This window comes from Acanthochromis polyacanthus, chromosome 10 (assembly GCF_021347895.1).
Source record: "Acanthochromis polyacanthus isolate Apoly-LR-REF ecotype Palm Island chromosome 10, KAUST_Apoly_ChrSc, whole genome shotgun sequence".
NCBI lineage: Eukaryota > Metazoa > Chordata > Actinopteri > Pomacentridae > Acanthochromis > Acanthochromis polyacanthus.
In genome coordinates this window covers 8,477,328-8,498,245 of record NC_067122.1, presented here as the reverse complement: position 1 = coordinate 8,498,245, position 20,918 = coordinate 8,477,328, and the positions used below count along the sequence as shown (strand labels likewise).

At 39.3% G+C, this 20,918-nt stretch overlaps 1 protein-coding gene across 2 annotated transcripts in view; it reads right to left on the bottom strand.

Moving 5' to 3' along the window:
* fstl5 (follistatin-like 5) overlaps nucleotides 1-18,996 on the bottom strand; it is a 195,700-nt gene extending 176,704 nt beyond the window's left edge. Inside the window, exon 1 of one of the 2 annotated variants that reach the window (XM_022202159.2) lies at nucleotides 18,393-18,996. In XM_022202159.2, the coding sequence (XP_022057851.1) occupies nucleotides 18,393-18,415 (23 nt within the window). In that variant the 5' untranslated portion in view covers nucleotides 18,416-18,996. The remainder of the gene's footprint in view (nucleotides 1-18,392) is intronic. The other variant, XM_022202161.2, reaches the window with a different exon arrangement.
* Between the last annotated feature and the right edge of the window lie 1,922 nt (nucleotides 18,997-20,918).

Here is a 20,918-nt window from a genome sequence, read left to right as displayed (position 1 = left end):
TTCTCTCTGCAAGACTTGCAGTCAGTGAGTCAGTTAATAAATGTCAAAGTGGGTTCATAAAAAGGTGGCAGCACTTGCCTAGAGGTTAGAGGAGCCAGCTGGTGAATGTTAGGTTGTAAGCTTACATTCTCATACCAGCTGAAAGAAACAGGATGTTGGAGGGGGCAAAAATCTTCAGAAAATACTGCACAGATTCCCCCTGGGCAAAGCGCTCAGCCCCAAATCTCTACTGTGAAACTACAAACTGGTCAACGGCCGAAGCACAAGAGAGAGCGGTCCCTTCAGAAAAGACGACAGTTTAATATTTGACCTGCCCTTTATAGGGAGAGGGGAGAGATTTGTGCTTGTATAATCGCACATTTCATTTCACAAGTCTCATATTTCCAAACACAGGCCTCATAACTGTATGCTATTAACTGTGCGGGCTGTAAATCATTCATTAAAACAGAGATATATTTGTGTTGTAAAGCTTCAGGATCGGATTTTTCTTTATTAATCAAAAGCTTTCAAACATTCCTCAGCTCACTTGTCCCAAAAATCTTCTGTGCACTTCCAGATGGTACAAATCAAAGCTGTTAATTACCAAACCGATAACAAGCCTGTGCCGGCAATTCATTTATGGTGTAGGATAAATGTGGGGCTGTTAGGAGTGAATTTCCAGTTGTTAGTGTTTTTTTTCCTGATATTAAAAGAGAGTAACTGTTTCAAAGTCCTATGAATGAGTTAAAATTAACAGTCACATAATGGCACTGATTTATTTCATTTCAGTCTTTAAGAATCTTATCATTAGGTGTACCAAGACAGTAACTTAACATTTTATTTATCCATTCTCAGTTGTCAAATTTCACTAAGAGAATGTCTGAAATCTTTTAAAACTATTCATAATTAGAATCATCGTTTATTAAACTTTTATTACTACATTTTACATCTGAGGTTCATGGTCATGATTCAGAACTAAAAACTGATCATTTTCAGCTCTGTGACATGATCATCATCAGTTACTAGAGTTTCCTCAGTCTTAGTGGAGACAGAAAATCATCCATTTTGATATTCAGGCTCAATAGATGTTTCCTCCACGGCACTTACAGGACATCTTGTTCAGGCAGGACTTCTTTTATATGCCACGAATGACAAAAACAATTTCTGATATGGCTGAAAGCTCCAGCGAAAGCAAATAAGCGGATATCACGTAGGAATTGTTTTGCCAAACTGCTATTTCCGAGATCAATAATTAATTTTGATGTGTAAAAATACATTGCTTTTGTAGTAATAAGCTAAAGGATTTCAAATATAGCTGGTGCTGTGCTACTTTGCGGCGCTGCTCCCTGTAGTTTATCACAGTGTTTTATCACTGTGCAGTAAAGCATAAGTACAGCTGCTTTGTTTTTTGGCAGCAACCAGGGAGCTACATTACCACTGGTGTAGAATTTGGCTCTGCGCTCCTAGAGATCACTTGTTCATCAAAGTTTCTGGCCCAGACGGTCACATTTTTTTCTCCTTTGATGTTCTGTTGATGAACTTGGAGGTTTCTGTGCTTTTGTGCTGTTTTATCTGTTCTGACATCGTGGCTGTCGCTGCTCATGATAACTGCCCAGTCCTTCTGTTTATTGCAAGCTGTTGCAGCAGCTGGAAACATAAAACACATTACTTCCTATGTGCCAGAGAATTTTTCCGAGAGGAAAACTACTATAAACAAGGTGCTTAGAACTGCAAATGTGAAAACTGTCATGAATGTGATATTCTTTGAATCACAATCCTGTGATATCAACAGGGAGCACAGAGTAACACAGTTTCCCTTCTCAGCAGGAACCTTTCCATGAACCCATGAAAGCTGTTATATAGATTTTTTTCCCCTGTGTAATGTGTGCAGGAATGTTTGGTTGCTTGCAGTTGGAACTGACCCCTAGAAATGTTTATGTTCCCAGGGTAGTACCTTGTGTTGGTTCGGGACCTAGCAGGTGGAGCTTGTAGGACTAAAGGTCACAAGTAACGAATACAAGACAAGTCTAGAGACAGCTACAAGTTGCGCACAATGTTTATTCAGACATCAAGCAAACACTGTAGGTCTGTGCAGGGAATTTACTTTGTTGTTGAAATGTCAGCGTTGCAAATTAAATGAAGCCATTAATTCACACATTGTTTCGAAAGCAGACAAACTATGTATAGAAACACATTTCCTCTCTGCATCTATAATCTTCTCCTCACTTCTTCTGTTTATCTAATTGGTTTCAACAGTCTTGAGATGCTCAGAAAAACTAACTTTTTCTGTAGAAATGTTTAGTCCTTGAGCTACTCCATGTTCTCTTTTGAACCTGAAATCCTGAAATTATTTGGTCGTATCAATTTTAGTCTGAAATGAAAAGACAGCTTTTAAAAAAAAAAAAAAGATTTCAAATTCTGACATCTCATCTTTGCAGCCTTGTCTCAGAAGAATGCATCAACATGAGCAGTCTTGTCATCTATCCAGAAATTTGGTGGTGAGATGCCACCTTCTGACAAAACCATCATTGTGTAATCACCGGCCATTCATCTAAAATGACATGGTGACAGATGTTTTGGTGAGAGGATGTACGCTGTCTTTTTGCTGTGAGAGCACTTCCTCTGCAGATTCCCAGCTGTGCTGGCAGCTGTATCTGCTGACAGCTAACACGGTTTCTGCTTTGTGCGCAGCCTCTAATTTTCCTGTGATCTCCATATTTGGAAGTCACATTTGCATTCAATATATTTAGCTCATGTTTCTACACAGACCCGCTCACATGTGACCTTTGGTTGTGCTGCAGTAGTCTCTCAATTTTTGCCTGACTCTGGCTTGAACAGTGAGAAATAGGTGCAATCAGTTCATTTTGATTTGCTTCAGAACTTCGTGATAGATTAATCAACGTACCTCAAACAGCAGACTACTGTTCTAATGTTAAAATGCAAATGGACTTCATTAACTGCACCCTGAGTTGTGTTATTCACAGCACAACAATGAGCAGTAATAGTAGCTATAATAACTAAAAGTGTGAAAACCAAAGCAGCTGGACTTGCTTGAGAATCTTAAAGATATTTCACACCTCATCCAAAGGTTTCTTCAATTCTAACTGACTGGCCTTCAACCTGTTGTAGATTAGTTTTACTTAGATATACTGAATCACTCAGAATCCTCACAGACTTGGTGGCCCCAGTTTACACAAGAATAGAAAAGGATTGGAAAAGAATGTCTCTGGTTTCTTTGTCTCTTTTCATCTGAGGGCTGATTTGTTTGCGAAGCTTAAAATTAGTCCGTTTAGTTGAAGCCCAAATCTGGCATGGCCTCCATCATTTATTGGTTTTGTTAGGATACTGTCCAAAAAGGAGGAATTCAGCTCCCACTATACCCGAGATGATATCAAAATGTCCAGCTATGCTAATGGTGCAATTCATTACGCTCAATTAATGCACTAATTTGTGTATGTTCCACCTCAGCGTGATAGTTTTCTGATGATGTGTGGGTGTTAGGGTCAGCTCTGTAAGGTACTGTGAGGCAGTAAGGAATTTCACCAATTTGAAGAAAATATGTTTTTTCCACATTAATATGCAAATACATTCACTTATGTGTCCAAAAATCCAATCATTTCATCTAATAATCTGTAGGAGTATGAAGTATGACAGACGGACGGCAGCGTGATTATGCAGCATGTGTTGGCAGGAGGTCAAAACACCCTGATGAGGAGGAAGTGTAACATCGTCCTAAAAGTGCAGAGTGAAGAAGTGGGAGTCCTTGAAGTGAGATGGGTCATCTGCACTGCATCAAATAATTAACAACACCTACTGGGACTTTACATAAAGCCTTAATTTTTCATGCATTTGACTTGTATACTTTAGTCAGTGCTGGGTCTGGTAGGTACTTGTTTGGTTTCATTTAGAACAGGTTCAGTTTTTTTATTCGTACGTTTTATCTTTATCATACATCTGCATGTTTCTTTACAGTCTAAGATGTGTAGAAGATACTAAAAACATTCTCCTTTTATGACACTGTACATCCTTCAAGGGGCTGGTAAACAAGCAGAATTAACTTACATGGGAGACGAGAGCAGAAAACAAAACCCTGCTTTAGTTCTGGCATTCAGCAACAGTGGTTAACTCCCACTAATACGGTTAAGCGACATGGATATTTTCACTGATGCAGACTTCTCCCTGGATTTGTTTGTGATCAGCGATAACTGACTGATGTAAACACTATTCTCTGGCTTATGGAGGCATTAGAAAGTGTTCTCACCTTTAACTATCCGTGCGATCGTCTTCTGTGAATGCAACAATGAGCTTTATTTCATTTTTACACACAATCCCACCTGGAAGCTGTCCATTACAATCACAGTCTTCTGTGGGCCACTGAGCAGCACCAAACAAATAGCTGGCAGTTATGGGACTCATTGGAGCACATCACAAAGCTGCTGTGTCACTGAAAATAAACATAATTCATAAACAAACTTTAAAAACAACTTGCAATTTACTTAAAAAAATCGATCACCACAGTAAACCTTTTTATTTTTGTCAAACTTATTATTTTGCCTCTTATGCCTACTATGTTTTAGCGTTTAACAGTATAACCACAAAGACATACAAACAACCAAACAAACATGCAAAATAACCACAAAGATGCACAAAATAACACAAAGACACACAAAATAACCACAAAGATGCACAAAATAACCACAAATATGCACAAAATAACCACAAATATGCACAAAACAACCACAAACACACACAAAACAACCACAAAACACACAAAATAACCACAGTTATACACAAAATAACCACAAAGATGCACAAAACAACAACAAATAGACACAGAACAACCACAAAAATAAACTAAATAACCACAGAAAGATACAAAATAACCACAAAAACACACAAAACAACCACAAAGATGCACAAAATAACCACAAATAGACACAAAATAGCCACAAAGACACAAAATAACCACAAAAAGACACAAAACAACCACAAAAACACACAAAAAACACAAAAAGACACAAAACATCCACAAAGACACACAAATCAACCACAAAGAGACCCAAAACAACCACAGACACAAAAAAAACCCACAAATGCATGCAAAATAACCACAAAGACTGTCAGATACTGTCAATAATAAACAAATATGATTTAGCAAATAAGGTCAAAATTGAAAAGCTTCCAAAAATAATAAAAGATACATGTAAAAGGGATTAGGTTAGTGACTTGCTGCCTCCTTATTGCCCATCACTGAGGTGCACTTAGCTTCCATTTGCTCGAGTTGGGCTGCTCAGCGAGAAGTCGATAAAACTGTGCTTGTTCAGGGCAGCTCTCAGGTGTGACTGTGTGTTATGAAGCATGCCGTTGATTTCATGCCCAATGAACCTAGCTTTAAAAAGTTTACTACAAGGCTCTGCTAAATTATCAAATTGGCAAACAGTGTTTACCTATTGTGTGCCTTGCTGCTTGAAACTTCAGATAGCTTGAATCAAGAGTGGGACAGTGGGGTGGCAAAGGTGGAATGGCAGCGACCACAAAGTATTTACGAGCAGCAATTAAAATGAACATCTGAAATGCCCGAAACTACTGCTAAGTGGACTTTTAGCTGAGAGTTTTCAACTGTCAAACTACACTGACTTGTGAAAATCATAATCAACAGCTCGACTAATTAGCGGCGTGCCCCCAAGTTTATTGACTAATAATAATCATCCTATAGATGTTGCTCATAGTTGCTACAAAACATTTTAGCATCTTTCTTTTGGACTTACTCTCTACAACCTTCCCCTTTTGGTTCATTGTCACTGCTGCAATCAGTGTTGTTTCCAGCAGCAGCAGGCAGTTGTTCTCAACAAACTCAGCATCTACTCCCTCCTCAGCACCAAACAGCAGACAGACAAAGTTAGTAACTAGCTGTAGAACACAGTAGAACATTTATCCCTGCAGCTATTTGTGTGAGAGGCGGTGGAGACCAAAACGAAGCGAAAAGGAAGTGAACACTGGACTTGCTTCTTCTCCAAATTAAAGGTATACAGGGGGTCCTCGACTTACGTTGAAGTTCCATTCCTACAGATAGGTCTAAGTCTATTTTTGCTGCAAGTCAGAATGTAGTCAAAATGTAAACAATGACGTTACGTGCATCACGATATTGATCAGTTCTTCATAAAAGTCATCAATACCAATAACTTTCCAACATGTATGAGTCATTTTCCAAGAAAATACCAGAATGTATTGCACCGTTTATACAACTTGATCTAATAATGCTGATGTGCGTTGGTGTTTCGTCTTATCCCCGAGCATTTTATTAAATCTAATTTCACTTCTTTGGTGTGTTGCCCTTAAGGCAGAATTATCAACGTACTTTTATTTTGAAAAAGCCTTTTTTTAAGTTGACGGTGAACAATTGCCGCTACCTGTCTGCTATTTTGATGTTTAGCTTCACACACGTACGCGCCTTTCTGGATGCACGGCTCTGTACAGTGTAAATGCCACAGAGGCAATGTCATAAGTACTTAACCTAATTTTTGGACTTACTGGTTAAGTCGAAAGGATTTATTGACATGCATAATTGTTGTTTTATTCTGTTTTTGTTGCAGTTTTCACTCTGGAATGTGTATCAAGAGCCACAGTAAAGAAGTCAAGTTTACTACGATTCATGATTCATTTTGCAAACACGAGTTTAACTAGTTGGAAACCTGCAGCTAGGGCAAAAAGTTAGCAAATATAGCACAATCTAAGGTGGCGTACAACCGGCAAATGTAAACAAAGCTGTCTTATAGCACCGCCTGATGAGGTATTCATCTGCTCCACTCGCCAACAAATTCCACGTAATCAGTTCCGACGTAATGATGAAACGCCGTAGGTGAGGATGTCGTAAACCGAGGACCCCCTGTATTGTTTCATGAATGTAGGGTATGTAATAAGTGATTGTTATCTTTACATCTGGTCATAACGCCTTCATGTGACCAAAAATGGAAGAATATTGTGTAGTATAAGCACAAATCAAGAAACTGACTTCATCGTTCGCAACCACGATGTTAACCAGCCACAGTTCAGTGTCTCATATAAGGAGCTTCAAGACAGCGACAATCCTCATTCTGAACTGGGAAAGCAAACTCTATTTCAAAGTTTAGTCTTGTTATTTGTTGTTTATTTAACTTATTTTTTCTTTCCGAATTAGATGCTCATCGACTATGTATTATAGCCTATGTGTGTGGCAACTACAGAAGACAATAGCAGCCTTGTAGATGGGACATATGTAAAATTGTATGGAATTGTGGAACAACATTAGTTTTCGGGATGATCTGTGGTCATGGGATTGATGTAAATGATTTCAGAACTCGTGTTCTTCTGCATGCTTAACTTTTTGAAGGACAAAGTAAAGAGCTTCTTTTTCTAGTTGACTTTAAGAGCAATAACCTTGTAATTCTTTAGATATTACTGAAAATGTTTAGAATGTCTTCTGATTTAACAGTAACATTCATTTTACCAATGGTTAGCAAAAAACGAATGTGTGGCCAGTATTTGGATATATTTGGGGGCTCATCCGGGATGCCTACCCTGTCTCTGCTTTTTTGAAGAAAAACAGGTCAAACCTTGGCCAATCTATCAGTGATTAGAGAACATCCAGAGGACATGTAGAGATTTTTTTTTTTTTCCAGAAAGCCTCAGGCTGTTTTCTTCTACAAGCTAAAAGGCATTAATTTATTCCTTGTATTTCTGATGATTTATTAAATACAAATGATCATATTTAGCAAAATTGATTTGACTTTGTGTCTTCCAAATTTGATTACAAGGGGCTGAAGCATGATTGTTGTCGGTTATTTGTTAGTTGTAGTCAGCTGTTGTTGCTGTTTTTAGTGCAAATCTTCCTCTGAAGCAGTTGTCCGCTTGCAGACTGCTGGTAAAGCTCCACAGTAAAGTAGGACAGAAAATTTGGTAGAGAGCTGATGGGAAAGGAAGTACTTCGCCCTGGGGTCCCTTTCCGAGAGTACTCAGGGAGAGTAGATCTCCAATAAGGCATGAAAATCGTGAGTTGGACTCACGCCAGGCTTCTCGCCTGCGTAAGAACTTTGATCTTTGACAGATTGTGACTTTTGGTCTTTGGTGTGTGTGAGGGTTAACTGATCTAAAAGTATGTGTGAGTTTTTGTGGGATTTAGAAGCCGCTACTCTCTCCTCATTTCTGTGCATGTTTGGATGTGTGAGCAGGATTTCTAGAGCTGAGGGTTGTGTGTGTTAGATACATCCCAGGTGATGTGTTGAGAACAGCCTGAGGGGTGAGTGTGGAAACGGAGAACGAGATAGAAAGATGTGTGGTCTAAAATAGACATATTCAAAGGAGAGAGACTTTATTCTAAGATTTAATTGCTTGTATATACATAATATTTGGTTGAGTAGCCAGATCTAAAACATGATTGCAATGCCTATTCCAACTTTGTGCCATAAAATTTAGTTTTATATGGATTTAGCTGAAGTCAAATAAAAAAAAAAACCTGAATTATCTCTACATGAAATGAAAAAACCTACAGCTTTAGTTGCTGAAATACTAGTACAGGTTATTGCATGATGCTATTTTGTGATCAAGTGATTTTGCTCCACATGGCCACAGAGTGACTCTTTTGAGGATTCTTACAAAATTCTCTTATATGATTTAATAGAGCTACTTGTTTGGAATGTGTCTGTGGTTGGAGTGTAAGTGTACACAAAATAAAATAACTTTCGACTTGCTCCACTGTCTGAGGAGGAGACACTTCCCAGAGTGAGGAGCAGAATCCCCCGGTGCCTCCACCACTGAAACGTCTTCTACAGGAGGTGGAAGAATGAATAAAAATGTTCATATTTCCAGCTAAGTCAGTCACATTTCCAGATGCTTATGTGAGATTAGTTTGTGTGTTGACTTGGCAGCAGGACAAAAAGTTAATTGTAAATGAGTAGAAGGGATCCATCTTTTTTTGCTACACATTTATTGCTCACGGAAGAGTTTGGCAAATCCACAGTATGCTGCTCATAAATACGAGGAGGGCCAGAATATAGGTGCTGCTCCGTTGTTAGCGGGCTCCTCATTTCGATTTCAGGCTGTATATTTATTAACTGTATCTGCTTTATGTCTGCATCGTAATTGCTTTTATCAGCAGTTAGTTTGATTTAACCATTGTATATACTGTACTATGAGTATTAATTTTAGAGTCTTTATTAACCTCGTGGCCAACTCAAATACATTTATATTTATTTCAGTGTTGATTATTGAACATTGTCCCTTTTCAATAATAGAGCTTTAAATTTCTAGATAGATAGATAGATAGATGGAAACATCAAAAACATGAACAAAAATCCCCAAAACATAAAAGCATCCTAAAACAAATGTATCAAAGATGTAACAAAGGGCATAGAGGCAGGCTAGCTGACTAAAGGCAGGTTATTGCATAGTTAATGTGAGACAGCATTTCAGTGTTCCATCATCAAAATATCAATGAAATTTGATGGATTTTTCAGTGGAGGCAATAGGGAGTTGCCTTGCCTGTATATAAAGATAGATGAACCCACAGACAGGACAAAAATTTGTATGTGCGTCTCCATGCCAATTAAGTAATGGAAATAAGCCTGTTTTTAATCATAGAGAGATTTAAGTTTTAAGTTTTTTTCTAATGTGTTTTCATTTACTTTCAAGAGTTTATTTTACTGAAGCGATAATAGTATATGTTGTGACATATGTTTGATGAATTTATGATTATTTAGATTGTTTGTTCATATATTAGTCATTTCTATACATTCAACTCTATATTCTCTCAAATTATACAAATGTGGAATAAATCAAGTGTTAATTAATGCTTTTCCATGGTTGTTAAATCTTATTCATGACATATTTTTACCATTAGATTCATTCAAGACAAGATGTATGTCTTTATTTTGAGCTGCATTTAATTTTTTTCCCCCCAAAATTACACTATCTGTTAGTTTCAGAGATGTTTCCTTTCCATCAGTTTCAGTTGATTTAAATATTGTGGTTATCATATGAATTAATGATAACAAGAGGGAATATTTCAAGAGCTTCTGCAGTTTTTTTTTTTTTTGTCCGGAACCCTTCAGGATAGCACTGCTCCAATATCTCCGACTCATTAGACAGGCTGATGGCTCCAAATGCCAAGTGGATAACAGCAGTGCATCCCTGTGCCACCAGATGACGGATAAAGAAGGCGATAGGCCCCTGTGTAAATTTGTTGGCTGCATGTTGTGATGACATAATTCATTATCCCCCATCCATTTTATGAGGCTGTTATCTATTTCATTCAGATATTATCCATACGCATAAAATGTGATAACACCGAGCTTTGAACTGACGCTGGCGTATTGTGCCTCCCCACTAAATCCCCTGAGCACCAGGGTTACATTTCACCACCGAAGGAGAGACGTCACAGATGCGTCTGTGCTTACCGAGCAGTGTGTGTGTGTGTGTGTGTGTGTGTGTGATTGGATAATGCCTATATAGCACTCTGTCTCCTCTATATTTATGCCTACACGGCTGTCAATTATCTGTTCTCACACCCAAGCCACTAATTAACTTTTGACACACTCAGTCTGCCACGATTATGGGCACACAAACAGATCCCATTTTGCATTTTTTTGAGGGGGAGGGAATATTCAGTGAACGTGGGAATATATGAGCCAGTAAGGATGGAAATAGAGGAGGAGAAAGAGTTATTTTTCTGCCCTGGTAGCGACTGCAGAGCCTGGGAGCTAAATCACTTTCAAAGTTAATCTGCTATAAATCCTGGCAGGCAGTCCAAATCTAGGCAGAGAAACTTTTGAAATCAAATGTGGAATTTCAATGATCCTCGCACTCAGAAAGTAGGTGCTTCACTGGAATTCAACAACAACGGCGGGAACAAAACAAGCCAGGTATTTCCCTTCTCGGGGAACATCAGCATCTCATTTAAGTCAGACTTGAGTCTTACACTGAACGTGGTGTATGTAAGAATTTCGGTTGGAATCACAGTGATATGAGACAGGTACATAAGGGAAGGGAATTAGGGGAGACTAAACATACAGAAAGTTGTGAGGGTAACCAGAGTTCAGCCGTCCAATCACTCGAACATTAATGAGCCTCTGATGTCTTTCTAACTTTGCAGCCTGCTTTGTTCTCAGCAGGACTGTAGATGTTTGCCGTTATGGGCCGTGGGCTTTCATTCAGACTGACTGAGGGACCCCGCAGGCGCTCAACATTACTTCCTGAACTTTGCAAACGGGATGTGTAATATTTCTGTCTAGACAAGGTGGAAACATTTTGAGAGAAAAGACATGTTTTGCATGCTAAATAGACCAGATTCATCCCCTCTCGTCCCCTGTGCAAAATTGCTGGACGTGAATGATTTAAGGGTTTTACCGAGCTAATTAATTACTTTGTTAAAATTATGACATTGGTTGGACTGTCAGGAGTGAACCTTCAGTCTGCTTACTTACACTAGTGTGGCTCTGGCAGCCGCTTGTATTTATCGTTCACACGAGAGTCGATCAAGCAAACTAAAAACATTCCCCTAAAATGTCAAACCTATTCCCTCAAATTGCTCGTGTGGATTAAACAAAATCAACATCTATGACTTCATCACAGCTTTACCTGCTGAGGAAGACAATAATCAAAGTTTTTGTTGTTGAAATTAGAGTCAGAATCAAAGTTAGTGTGATCAGAATGTGCTTGAAGTTTTTAAATGCTCATTCCGATTAGAAAATAAGTGTAAACTAGAAGAGCTTTATCTCCTAGTAGGAGTATTCCCGGCTTTGTAAAGAGGCTCGAGGTTTTCTCACAGTGTATCGTGTGTCTTTGATCCACCCAGGCAGTCCGAGAAATGCCAGATAGCACACTGTGACCATTTCCATGCTGCCAGCTTGTACTGTATGAAAATTTGAACTAATTCATCCCCGGAGTGTGTGTGCACAGTGTGTGTGTCATCACAGCTCTGAAAAAGCAGGCAGTGAGAAAATAGAGTGATTCTAATACGTCTTTTGTCACGCACGGGATTTCCGTCGACTTCAGCATCTGAGAATTATAAACAGCCGACTGTGCACTTTCAACTTTCCCGTCAAATTCATCCAAAAAAAATGCCATTATTACCAATTAAGAGCATGAGTGAGCATCGCAAAATACTTCCAAGAGAACCTTCATGTGCACCGACTTCAGAGTGCACCTGTAAGTTCTGTGTGACAAACGTGTGACAGAAACTTGGACGTTATATGGTGCACATTACAATCATTTATGATCGCAGGAGTCCCTCCATACGAGGTAGAAGCAGGAAAGACCTTGACTTTTCTATTATCGGCTTCTAATTTATGGACCGTCTCGAAAGTGGAGACGTACAGGCTGTCGCTACAACACTGCAGAGAAAAGTCTGGCAGAGGCACACGGCTCTGCCATTGTTAACTATCATTACATAATCACCCTGATCTGATCAACTGCACTGTGCCCGGGACAATGCCGTCACACTTGGCCACAGCAGCGGTGAACAGTGAACTGTAACCTGCGATATCATTAAAATGCAACGCATGGTCAGACCACCCTGACGCCCGCCTCCCAAAGTGTCATGCGCTTCCAACAAACAGCAAACAACAGCATTATTATCTCGGAGGCAGTCTGTTATGTCTCCTACCTGCTTCTGGCTGATGCCGCCAACATCCCAACCCACTCAAACATATTTCAAAACACCTCAAGCCACATTCGCCATCAGCGTGCTCAACAGAAGCCCATGCCGCTACTGTTTGTGCTTCTCCTCCTCTGGTTTAACCAGCGGCCAAGGAGCAGTGTCAATATTTCACCCAGCTACATCTTTAAAAGAAGCCACAAAAGCCTTGTTCAGCTGCACTGTATGAAATGGGTGATGACAATAACAATTTAACAATCCACTTGGAGTTCAATCAGGACATGGATTGGAGGAGGTCATGCTTCAGAAATCCAGAGCTGTTTGAGATAGAGGCTCATACTGTTATCTGCTACCGATCCGCGAAGAAAAGAAGAAGAAATATGATCCGGTGGAAATGTTACCAGTTTGATGTGGCTGTACACAGACTGCACAATCCTGCACATGACAGCAAATTGTACTAATAATCTAAATTACATCCTAGCTGTTCTCATCCATAACTGCCACATCTTAAAAAATAGAGCACAGCGATGAAAGGAGGTTTTCCATTTGTGTACATCTTTTCAAGCAACAGTGAAGTCCTATAAAAGAAAAATGCAATGTGCACAATAGAGGGGGAGAAAAAAATGTTTTTCACATCATCAAACAAGCCTCTGCTTGCCAGGAGAAAAGAGTGTCAGGAGGTAGTGTCTCCTAAACGTGGCAGCAGAATAACATATCTCAGTGTGTGTGGGTCTACTGCACAATAAAGATTCCACGTATTGAAGAGTAGAACAACAAAGACAGACACAGAGACGTACAGATGGGAGTTGGCAGCAGTTAAAGCTCGGCACGGAGTGGGAAGAAGGGAGATGAAAAAGGGGAAAGCAATGTTACAAGTGTCATTTTTGAGGTGGGTTGTGCTATTGAGGGATGAAACATGAAAGCAAACACTTGGCGTATCAAAACAAGACATTTGAAATTTAGATTTTCATTGGGTTAACTTTTATTTTTCCGTGTGCTCAAGGAGCCTTTTCTGTTTTTTAAAAACTGTTTCAATGTTAATTGTATATATACAGTCGATTTCTTGTATTGTGTGTGACTCCTGTTGTGGAAAATGGCCTCAGTGTGATGGCCAGAAAGGTGGACAGCAGCGTTTCATACCATGAGTTGCTGGTCAAACCCAGACTAACCAACCAAGCAAAATACTGGGAGAGATTTCAAGACGTAAACACTCTACAAACAGCACTGGGACCATTATACAAGTGCTTTACTCTCAAAATTGCTCCAGTGGAGTCACGGTGGCTGTAATGGGCAACTCTCAGGTGTGAATAGAACTGTGACTGAAACCAGGCGTCACTTTGTAAGAGCTGAGAAAGTACTCAGGATAAAATTCACAGTCAGCACCGGTGGGTTCTCTAAAAAAAAAAAAAAAAAAAAACAGAATTCAAACCGAAGGAATTGTTGCATATTTGGGGACTTATTTTCTGCTTATTTTCTTGTCAAGTGTGAAATGAGAGGATTGTTGCCACGACTAAGTCTGTATGATAGACATTGAGTTGGGGCTGCAGCAGCTGGTTCTTTTAAAAAGTTCAAAAATACATCTGTTAGCAACTCCATAGCTCACAAATGAACATTGTATAACCACCACCATGTAAAAACTAAAAGCAAAACCACTTTTTGATACTGGTAGTGTACAGTTTGTGGTTCCTAGAGTCTCGTTGGCACTATCTGGTTGCCAGGCCGACAGTAAAGATGCTGCACTGAAGACAAAACATTGTTTGTTAAATTACATCTCAAACCACAAATGACAAACAAATGAGATACAACCTGATAATTAGTGAGCTTTGCAGGTGTCGACAGAAACTTTGGAAACAGTGTTTTTTTTTTTTCTATATTAACCAGCCCTGGGTTCATACAGAGGCTATTTCTTTTACTTGCAAAAGAAGTTATTTTTTTAATGTAGCTCGAGCGGTTTTGTTTTGTTTGCCTAAGTCTTGAGATGTTCATCTTTGAAATTACTTCCACTCCTCAATACAAAAGAGGGGAATTGAAGACACTTTGTGAAGCTCACAGAGCTGAAGAGTTGAAATCAACAGTGATGTGTCTTTGAAGGAACGAAGTCCTGCACTTTAGACGAACCTTCTACGAAAGAAATAGTCCCCATTAAGGCTTTTACTACTGCAAACGAGATTTCTTTTATGTTTATTTTAATGTGATGGAGGCACAAATGAGACTCTGTTTTTTTATGTCACTCAGCTGTTTCACTACTGGAATCCATTACCACACATGCAACACCTATGCTGGCTATTCTCCCAGTGGAACATCTCTCTGGTACCTTGAAGAGAAATGACAATTTATATATGTCTATATAATGTCTGACAACCATCAGTGTAGGTTTCATTTAAGCACTGGTGTGGATAAATGAAGTGGAGTGTCTGGAGACTTTCCACAGGACATTTTTACTTAATTTCCTGCATTCTGGTTGAATTTTTATGCACCAATTAGTGCCTTTCCTACCTCAAACTATGGTGAAAAAGTCTTTATTTATGTAAAGGGAGCCGGGGACAACTCAATAAATAACAGAATATAATACAGTAAGGCTCTCAGACATCCCATATTGTGCTCAAGTGTGTATTCTTCTGTACATCAGCTTTTCTCATTTAATATTATCTCTGCTTTGCCAGCACACATATAGGCATAATTTACTCTTGTGTCCTCTTTTGTGTGTTTTGTTTGGGGAAGTAACCTCGTTAAATGTGCATGTGGCGTCAATGAGGAATTTCAATTAACACATGAATTTGTGGACTTTAAAAAGGAATGCGTGTTTCAGCAACATTTCTGTTCACTTCCAAAAACCTGCTGCACATTTAGAACCTGTCCCAGTCTTGATAGTTGCTTTGGGATGGTTTTTAGGAATCACACGCATTACAGAGTCTGACTGAAAGCAAGAATAAAACACTTTTAAGCCATAAATGATTAAAAGATTGTTTATATATATATATATATATATATATATATATATGGGTGGACAAATACAGGCATCCTAAATATTGATTGTGACATATTCACCCTCCAAAATCTACATCTATGCTGACAGTCAGTGTTGGCCTGATTCTAAGGAGTTAATGAACTTTGCAATGGAGCCCCCAGTATTTGTAAACATACCACTCTGCAGTGTTTATCTCATTGTGTTGCTTGCAAATCCATGTAAATTTGTTCTAATTTATGTCTGTCGTCCAATTCTCTGTCAATGCTGTCATGCTAAGTAATGTGTTAATTTGAAAATCTATTTCAAAAACTTCTGTAATGCGATAGTAGAGCATCTTGTCAATATGTAGTTCAGTAGGGGCATGCGGAGATAGCACACACACATACATAATGGGTTTTGGAAGTCTGTTCTTTAAATGGAAGCTGTCAGGGTTGTAGTTTCATCCACTACATTTGTTCAGTGTCCCTGTTGCAAATCGTAGCTGCTATAATAGGCAGCAGAGTGGTCATAAGAGGGCAATACTGAATATTAGTGATGGAACGGAAAAACCTTTTGATCCTTGGCATGGAGAAGTGAGCCGCAGCCTTTGTGGCTGCATCATGTACAGAAATCCACATGAGGAATATGGAGAGGATATACTTTTTCAAATGAGTTTGCTCTCTAATACAGACCATAAAGACAACTCAGAGGGTAATTGGCAAAGATTTCTGAGCCCGCTGTGATGTCAGGACACCTGAGATCACTGTGACGACTCTAAAACGCTGCCATTTTCAGCAGCAGGGCAATTTCCCCCTCCCCACAACGTGCAGCTTTATTGTCATATCATCCAAATCTGCCCCCCACTACCTGTAGCCGTTACTCGGGTGCCCACACCCTTGAGTGTTTTTCTTCTCAGATCCAAAATGCTTTGATTGGTTTCCCAGCATTTTTTTCCCCCCTTTCCCTTCTTTCCAGTGAAAAGCATTATTGACTCAAAAGTCTTTGCCTCCCCGTGGTGCTGAAAGAAAGCCATTGTAATAAAAAGCAGAGCAGATCCATTAACACCATACTTGCTCAGCTGGCAAGTACCTCCTACCTGTTGTTAAATGGCTTAATTGGATAAAAAAAAAAACTAATAACTTCAAAGACTTGTTCTATTCTTGGTGTACAGGAGCAAAATGTTTGTGGAGGTTTTCTGAAGGCTGCTGCTTGGCTTTGTCTGCCTTGTCGTGGGTTTGAAACTGACTGTGAACTGAGAATGGTATCATTCCAGAGTCATTGTGAAAATGAACAGTCATATATCAGTACTTCTACCAAGGCTCTTATTTGTTAAAACTAGCGTGTTTATCAAGAGTGTCCCCTTTGCTCTGTACAATATATATTCAATTTATAGCTCTTATCAACTATACGTTTCTTAGTCCCTAGTTCGTATTCAAGTGGAGAATCAATTAGTGAGTGCTGCCTTGAAAACCAGAGCCACAGATCTATCTAATGCACCATTGGAAATAGATTCTATCATGTGGTTTCACAGGGTTTTGAAAGATAAAGTGAATGCATTGCAGGAATAAAGGGATTGAAGTTGGATCGTAGAGGCCTACAGATGGCTGATCGTTCAAACTGCATGCTTTCTGTAGCATTCAAACTTCCTTCTCGGCAGGAATTTTAATTACTCTTTCAATTAGTTAAGGAATGTGCTGGGTCTGCTTGTGTCTGTGAGCCTCATGAGTTACAAGGAATCCCAAAATTGTACAATACACAGTCCGCTAAAGACTTAAAGTATGTATCAGAGCACATTCTTTCTTTTTTGCACTTCGTGTGAATAAAGAAAATTGTCAAAAGGCGACTCAGCCTTGACCACAAAATCACTCCGATTCATTTTCAAAGTAAAGGATAAAAAGCCACCATGATGTTCTTGCAATGCAAGGTCCGGGAGGTATTCAGACAAGTAACTTGCGTAAAAGAAGGAATGCCACACTGTGAAAGCAGCACTGAAAATGTGGCTTAAGTCAAAGGATTGTCAGCTAATGCTTTGGGTGGAAAGAAATAGTCGTCAATGCACAGTTACACCACTATTCTACATTATAATATATAATCATGAATGTCAAAGGGTTTAAGCTGCAAATCTAAGTCGTATATCGATAACAGCATTTAATCTGGTTTTGTGGTCACTTTAACTCCATCTGCTGCACCATAGGGGAGATTAAAAGCCAAATAGTAACAATAATAACCACACAAATGACCCGAAATTTCCTTCCCAAACCAGCTAACAACGCAGCTAATGGCCATGGCCAGCCTGTAACATACTGCCAAATGAGTCAGGACGCAAAGCTGAGGATGAAAAACAAAAGTATAATCCCTCTGCTGCTAACGGTGTCACTCAAGGATTAGTGTGCCAAGGAAAAAATAACACACTAAGTACTACGCGGATAAATTAAAAGCTCTGGGCAATGTGGCGTGCCTCCAGTCGTTTCAAAATAAAACAGTAATTGTGTTACAGTGGGGAGCGTTTGCGCCTCAGTGTGAGCGCCCTGGCAGAATAACTGTAATCTCAACTTCAGATGTGCTGATATCAGTTGATGTGAGCCTCCGGGAACCTGGCGCCCGCTAAATTGAAATGGTAAAAGCTTAAGGCAGTAGATTAGGAGATATTCTCTGAGGAGAGTGACCTGCTGGATTATTAGGAAAAGAGTTGTGGCGCCGAACCCATGATAACATTCGGTGTCTGATAGCAGGAGGGAAGAAAAAAAGGAAAGAAAACGGGGGGACTTCTCTGCTCGGACTGGGGGGTTTAACATTTACTCCACAAACAGCAAACAAAACACACACAAGGGTGCCTACCTGTGTGTCCAAATGTAAAGCATCCAGATGGATAATCCAAACAAGAGTAGTCGATTGAAGCAACACTTCTCAACAAAGTGTAATTAATGATAATCTCCGGTCAGATCCACGGCGGGTGTAGAGTATTTCCCGATGTGATGGAGAGGAGGGGAGAGAAAAAGAAAGAGAGAGACAGAGAGAGGGATCTGTCCTCGGGAGAAGTTTGCGCCTACGAGCAGCCGAACGGGGAGGTTGTTAATCCGTTTCCCAGAATAACGCAGAGCAGAGTTCAGCACCACGGACACAGTGGACAGCTCCGACCGACCGCGCAGCGATCTCACCTCGGCCGCTCTCGGGTCTCGTGTGCGCCACCGAGGTAGGAGCCACCAGCCCCAACCTCACCTACTGGCTCAGTCCCGACCGGATTTACATACAATCACAGATGGGGGAGGAGGGAGAAGAGGAGAGGAGAGAAGAGGAGAGGAAGGGGGACGAGCCAATCAGAAATATCCCGTGTAGTAAGGCGGCGCAGGCAACAACAACAAAAAAAACAGGACGGACTGACAGACGCGCCTCGGTCCCAGCGTGCCAAAGCGAAACTGTCCTTGACTAAGACGGGAGAAAAAGGGAAGCGAGAGAGAGGGGGAGAGAGAAAGAGAGGGAGGGAGTTGGGTTTCTTTATGGCTACCCTGCTCACTCTCTCACTCTCTCACACACACACAGTCACACACACCAACTCGTGCGTACTCCAGTGATGGAGTGGTGAATAAAAAGGTGCTGTATCCTCCATTTATTCAGCCCTGCATCCCCACAGCTTACTGTTACTGTGTGACCTCCAGCTGATTTAAACGTAGGGAGAATGATTGCATATTTTCGAAGAGAAAGATTTATTCCTTTTCTTTCTTTCTTTTTTTTTTTACATGCCTCACTGGTCACTGAATAGAAGGAAAACCAGCTCCAGATAAGAAAAGTGTGGGCAACATTTTTAGAGGCGATAATTCATTATCATTAGTTTTGGTCAGTGGAGGAGAGTGGATTTCCTAAAGTATTGCACCTTAGTGCATGTTTAAGGTACATACACTTTCTTTGAATATTTCATTTCGTGCTTCTCTGTCTTTCAACTCCATTACGTGTCACTACAATTTACTCTTGATAGTAATTTTAGCAAATTACTTTTTTCTTTTTTACATCTTACATATACAGGATATATTCACTTCATAAAATATGATGCATTGGTGAGATTCAACTAAGCAACTGTTAATTTAAGTGCTCAAAATCTGCTCCACTTCTGTACTGAAACACTGTTCGCTCTCCATTCATCAACAATAATATTATCAATAACAATAATAATAATTCCACATAATGAGCACTTTTACATTTTTCTGATGCTATTTCTGTAGTTTAAGGTAAACAAAAACTTCCTCCACTACCTAAAATCTCCTTCTAATATGGTTAGTCATTAAACTTGCTGTTATTGTTATTATTGTTATTGTTATATATTATTATAGCAGTAGTTAGTAGATGCACACAAATGTCCGGCCTTCATGACCTTTCAGTTGCAATTTAAATCCAGCAATCCAAAATTGTACTGTTAAGTTTTTCAAGAAGGATTTTTTTTTTCACAAAACATAATTACAATATTGACAGTTAAAGTATTCATTATGTAGTTCGGGTTCTTTAGATGTTATTTTAGAATTTCTATTATGACTGATGCATTTCCATGTAAGCAGCATGTTAATGTCATATCTGAGGAACGTTTAGCTATACAACTGGCTATTTTAACCTAGATATTTTATCATATCCTTCAGCTTTTTAATGAGTGATTATCATCTATAATGTAAATAAGTACAGCAGCAAGATAAATGTAGTGGAGTAAAAATTACAATACCTCCCTCTGGAAGGAATTAAATCAGAAAGTTCCTAAATATTGCAGTATGAGTGTGTTGATTGTGCTTTGTGACATCCTCCTTCTGCTTTAAATGCTGGCTAGATATAACTCATTTGCATGTAACATTGCATTACAAAACACAGAACCTTCTTATGAACAAAGTCAGCTGGAAAAATCGCACCATTTCCCTAAAACAACTCAAGTGTTTTATAATCATCCAAACAGCATAAGCGTGGAGTGAGAAATTACATTTACCTCAAAATAGAGCCCATAAATCTTCATATAATGAGCAATAGAACATAAAATGGACTTTAGTCCTACGCACTGCGAACAAAGCCTTTCCTCTATACAGCAAGACCATTAAATCCCATCATGGCTGCTGAGACTATAAGTGAACAAACAGCAATTGAACACACAGAGATCTTTGACTATGACTTGTAGTCGTGTTTCCCTTAGGTCCATACTCTCTGTGATGCATAAACATGTGCCACATTTATTTGTATTTGTCTCATATGCAAATGCATTTTTTAATGTATTTTACTATTATTTATTCATGCATGTATTCCTGTTTAGCCCATTGTTTAACCTAATTTCTTTTTTACTTTCTTTTTCTATTTACACTTCAAGACATCATAGTCTTATATTTTTGCACCATCCTG